Source organism: Echinops telfairi, unplaced genomic scaffold, assembly GCF_000313985.2.
Source record: "Echinops telfairi isolate 266 unplaced genomic scaffold, ASM31398v2 ScPeMD7_5;HRSCAF=22, whole genome shotgun sequence".
Lineage (NCBI taxonomy): Eukaryota > Metazoa > Chordata > Mammalia > Afrosoricida > Tenrecidae > Echinops > Echinops telfairi.
The window spans coordinates 11,175,194-11,180,908 of record NW_022103901.1 but is presented as its reverse complement, the minus strand read 5'-3'; the positions used below and the strand labels follow the sequence as shown (position 1 = coordinate 11,180,908).

General features: G+C 47.8%; 1 protein-coding gene across 1 annotated transcript in view; it reads right to left on the bottom strand.

The window, feature by feature from the left end:
- COL26A1 (collagen type XXVI alpha 1 chain) overlaps positions 1 to 3,169 on the bottom strand; it is a 116,331-nt gene extending 113,162 nt beyond the window's left edge. Inside the window, exon 1 of the mRNA XM_045284644.1 lies at positions 3,153 to 3,169. Coding sequence (XP_045140579.1) covers positions 3,153 to 3,169 — 17 coding nt within the window. The remainder of the gene's footprint in view (positions 1 to 3,152) is intronic.
- Positions 3,170 to 5,715: the final 2,546 nt, after the last annotated feature.

Below are 5,715 nucleotides of genomic sequence, written 5' to 3'. Positions count from 1 at the left end.
CCAACGGGTCTGAGGGACAGTGACTGGCCCCCTGTTTAAAAAGTTTGAGGACCCCTGCATCTGGAGTTTAGTAGGAAGTTGCTATCTCACTTTTAATGTGTGCTGCCATCTGGTGGCATAATGGCTACTTATTGGGCTGCTAACTGCAAGGTCAGCAGTTCAAAAACACCAGCTGCTTTGTGGGAGAAAGACTAGTCTTTCTACTCCTGTAAAGATTAACAGTGTTGGCAACCCATGAGGGAAGTTTTACCTTATCCTAGAGGGTCGCTATAAGTCAGCACAGACTCACTGGCACTGACGTGGGTGGGGGGAGGGAGTTGCCATTTGGTGGGGCATGTGTACTATGGGCATGTGAAGAAATGGGCCCCCTCGCTCAACCTCAGTGTCCAAGACCCCTCGGGACAGATCCATCCCATTAATTGTATCAAAATCTATATGACTTCATTTCCTTTCATCCAAAATTCTGTCCCTTGCTGAAAACACATGGTTCAGCAGAAAATAATTCAATCTTGAAGGGGTTAAATAAATAATAAAGACATTTTCCAGGATCTGAAAAATTAGCTCTTCATTTGAAAGGATCCGTTAGTGCTAAGCACAGTGTGTGGAAACAGAAGAGAAAGTGCTACAAGATGCAACAAGATTAAAAAAGAAAAAAAGATCACAAGTAAATAACATTATATTTCTTACTAGCAGTATCAGGAGCTCTGGTAGTCCAATGGTTAGGGGTTTGACTGCTAATCGAAAGGTTGGTGGTTCAAATACACCCATGGGTTAAAGACACGTGGTCTACTTTCGTAAAGATTAGAGCCAAGGTAACCCCAATGGGGCAGGTCTATCCTACAGAGTTGCCATGAGTTGGAATGAACGTGATGACAATAGGTGTCAGGTCTTATTCACCACAGCAGATTCAAGGATATGCTGATGCAATGGCTTCAGAATTCTGAGGGTGAATCTGCTCCCAGTCAATCTATCCTTCAGAATCAAAGACCAAATGAAGATATTTTCAAATGCACAACGATTTTGAAAGAATTAGTAGAGGATGTATTCCATCAAAAATAAAATAAAGGATCTAGAGGAAAGCTAGTACATAGGAGAAGCCGTCATGAACAAAGAAACAAGGTTCAACACCGGCCTGGAACTGATAAAGAGGAGCTGTTACTAACGGCCTCAAGAGGAGAGAAAGTGTTTTGAAAATGGTGATGGACGTCTGTACATCTGTTCCCATGATATAATTGATTTATGGATAGCTCCAATAAAATGCTATATTAAAAAAGAATAATTGCAGCCTAGATCTAAACCACTGGGTGATTACACTGTGCAATGAGGCTCCACAGGGAAGGGACGGTGGCAGAGAGAACTACACCAAAACCTCACTGCCGTCGAGTCCATATCCACTCAGAGTGGCCCTGTAAAGAGAACAGAAGGAGCTCAAGTTGCTGAGCTGCGGATCTTGTGGGAGGAAAGGATAGATCAGCAGATTCAAGTTAGGTATAATGGAAAAATATACCATCTTATGTAGTTTGGGATTTTGAAAAAAAAACAAAAACAAAAACACACCTAAAGTCTAGGAGGAGGGCACAACCTGGAAAACCAGGAACATAAAAAGTAGAACAGGACATGTGACCAACCCAACACAAGGCTGGAAAACTGAGAAAGGAGCGCAGGAAAACACGGTGATTAATAGCGCCGGGAACAGGAGGAAGACCGGGATGGACGAAGACGACGCATACATTGGTGAAACAGATGGCTGAGAAAAGTGAATGGACAAAATCTAACACGGCTACCGAGCATTAGAATAAGTAAAATGTATGTGTGCTCTTCCATCACAGCTTCTCACAGTCTTGACAACTGAAAAGTTTCCTAGGAAAACATTAACTCCCAATATCGGCAGGTCAAAAATATGAATCGCCAATACCACAGAAGAAAATAATCAAGAAGTAATAGGTCTAGCTCAAAATCTGGTTCTGCCAACGATGAGAAACCTAAAAAGAAAATTAGGAAAACAACGTTCTTTTACGGTAGACTCCAAGAGAATCAAAGATCTAGGAATCAATATTTCCAGAGCTGTGAAAGGCTTCTGTAGAGAAAGCCATAGAACACGCCGGAAGGAGACTAACCCACTGCCATCAAGCCAGTCCTGACTCACAGCGAGCCCGGGGCACACGGCCTCATCGTTCTTCTACAGAGCAGGTCGTGGACTTAAACTGCCAGCCCACAGCACCACCAGGGCTCCTTGAAGGAGACGGAGGATGACTGCCATGGATTAATGATGTTCCATGCTCATGGGCTGGAAGACTTAAGAGACTCAAGATGTCAAAACTACTCAAAACAGTCTACAGATCCTGATCATAATTCCAAAAGTAGTCTTTACAGAAATGGGAAGAAAAAGGAGAAGGAGATGGAGAAGAAGAAAACGAATCCTTTATGGTCTACGGAAAGCCAGAGATCCTCAGAGGCAAAGACATTTCGAAGCAGAACAAAGTAGTTCACACTTCCTGACTTCAAGACAAAATTTACTGCTACAGAACTGAAACAGCCAGGTACCCATTTAATAACAGACAGCAACACGGACCATCGGGATGAAATTGGAAAGCCCAGAAATAACGCCAAACATCAATGCTCAGTAGATCTTCCAAGAGGGAGCCAAATCTATTCAACGAGAAAAGAATAGTCTCTTCCACCACTGGTGCTGCAAAACTGGATTTCCACATGCAGAAAAAACAGACAAGATATCGGCTTTCTGTGTGTTAGGTGCGACTCATATGGAAGTTTGCTTTTAATCTTCATTATTAAGTGCTCGGAGGCCCTCTGTTTCCGTCGTCACGATTGTACCAGCTGCATCTTGCATGCTGTCGATGTAAACTGGCTGGCGTCACCCAAACTGAAGTATCATGATGAATTAGCTTGCTATCTAACGTGGGGTTAATGAAAGGACTGTCCTTCCTGCTGTGCACACGGAGAAAGAAACGGAGACGATTAAACCTCTTTACCCGTCATGACAGCTCAAACCAGAAGTTAAGCTGGGAAGAGAGTCCAGCCCTCCTGCCCAGGGGACCAGCAGGGCCTCCACCTTCCCAGTTAAACCTGGGGCTCCTGTGTCAGCCAGATACCCAGGAAAACCAGGTCAGGAAATGATGCGAGGCTTCAGTCACCTGGCCTCTTCCTCCATCTCTGCCAAAGATCATCAGAGACACCTTGAACATTCAACATGTGCTTCCCAGAAAGAAAACGTAATTATCTTCGGGATGAACTTCTGTCCTTATTCAAGGGCAAATGCTTTGCCCCAAGAGCTGCCCCAGCATCTGGAACAAATAAGAGCATGTCCAGTCCACCCACCCCCTGCAGCCCACATTGGTCAAGGTTTTCTATAGGGAAATGAGCTGTGAATTGGAAAACATTTTCAAATGCCTCAAAGCAGCATCTCGAGACATTTGATCTTTTAATGGGCTCTAAATGGCCTCCAAAAAATCAAAATCTGGCCAAGAACAATGAAGAAGGCCAGCTGGGACAAGAGAAGAGGGCTTGGTGCCTTTTCAGATGCAATTCAAAACTCCCTTTCTCACCCAATCACGCGTGGTTCGGGGAATTCCTGGAGTCGAGGTTCCTCTCTGTCCACCTGGCCTCTCTCTCAGCGTCTCAATGTCCTGAGCATTTATTTAGCTTCTCTGGCGGGTGGCACTTCACCACCACTAACGTCACCCCTGGCCACTCCTGACCTGACTGGGTGTGCAGTGATGGGTGACCACTGCGCTGTGGGCCACAGAACCACTTAAGGCGCGTCCCTTCGACAAGGTGGCCGACCTTGGCCCCGGTAGGGCTGGCCTTTGCGAGTCTGAGCAAAGAGAAGGCTCTGAGCAGCCGTGGTCAAGAAGGGGAGAATTGACGTGGTCTTTGGACATTATCTCGGCGATGCTTCCGCATCACAGACCAACGGCAAACTCACTCCAAGGAAAGGTCAGGGGCTAAGGACCCACACTCCTGCAGGAGCCCTGTGCTTGGGAGAAGAGGCCCATGCCGGCTGTCAGAAAAAGAAATCCCTAGAGTAGGCCTCCATCCCAGGTTCGGAGGCCTGGTCCCAGGGCCGTTTTTTGCCGCATCGAGGATGTCTTTAAGGCATGGCCAAGTAGTGAAATCGTTACTGTGGAGTCTTTCACATTAACGATCGCTTTAAAAAATCGTGTCACTCTGAGCCAGAGGGGCCTTCAAGACGACCCTGGCCCATGCACCAGAGAACAACTATCTCAAACCACCTTTGATGTTGCCTGCCACCCAGAGAAGATGCTATTGAGGCTACCCCTTCTTCCCCAAGCCAGGCACTGGCAGCACCCCCAAATCTCAGGCTTGGCTGCAGCGACTCAAGATCAGGTTCTCCCCTGCCCCAAGGCGACAAGTCTCACATCAGAGCTTTGTCTTGGAGCTTGGTCTCCAACTGCTCGTGGTCTCCTTCCTCCCTCTCCGTGGCCTGAGCGCTGAGTCTGACCGCCCATCCCAGCCAAACGCTGAGTCGCCCCAGCACGTTCCCTTACACTCCACTGGATCTGCCCGCTTTCCTGGACACTGGTCAACCATCCGCACAGCCCACAGGGCACCTCAACACACACGATGCCGAGGGATCTCGTATGTAACCCCTCGATTCCCACCCCCAAGTCACCCCTCCGTCTTGGTGACCAGCTCCACTGTGCTCCCTCCCTTTCCCAGCAACCCCCAGACTCTGCCTTCTCCCTCCCTTCCAACAGCCGGCTCACTGTCAACCCAGGTAATTCTACTTCCCAGCACCCTTCCATCTGTCTCCCTTCCCCTGCTCCCCCCTCTTCTCCCATCACCCTGATCCGGGCATTGTCATCTTTCACCACGCAGTCTCGGGCATTGTCATCTTTCACCACGCAGTCTCGGCTCCTCCTGGTCCCCCAAACTCTCACTCTGCCTCCTACCCATCTCTCTTCCAAGTGTGGCCCAAGAGTACGTCCTAAAACACACATTGGGTCATGTTGCCGCCCCTCTTGAGACCCTTCTGTGTTAGTCTGGGTAGACTAGAGAAACAAATCCACGGACACACATGTGTGTATAAAAAAGAGACTTATATACAAGAGCAATTGAACATTGAGAAAACATCCCAGCCCTGTCCAGATCCAATCCATAAGTCTGATATTAGCCCATATGTCCGATACCAATCTATAAAGTCCTCTTCAGACTCATAAAACACATGCAATGACGCCAAATGTAGAAGCTCACAGGCCAGTGGGGTAGACAGTCTTTGGATCCAGTGGCATTGGAAACCTCTCAGCGCTGGCAGGGGTCTCTGCATCGGGGTGGGTGCATGTGTCTTGTCAGCTGCTATGTCTCCCAGGGTGTGAGCAGAGAGTCTCTCCTGCCTCCAAGGTGAAATCCCAGATTTCCCAGGATTCTTAGGAGAAGGCCATGCCCACACAGAGGCCTCATTGGCTAGATTTGACTGACAGGCTAGACTCCACCCCTACAGTCTTAATCCTCAAATTGACAAACGATTAAATAACTACCACACCTTCCTTAACTCCCCGGCACACACAGGGTTAATGCCAAGCTCCCCACCCATGTCCCTTGTGCCCTTTCCACCACCTTCCACCTTAACCATTCATGCTGCCATGCTGTCTGATTCCACTCATTCTGTTCTTTCTGCCTGGAATGCTATGCCACTTTCCTTTATTTCAGTGGTCCTCAACCTCCCTAATGCTGTGA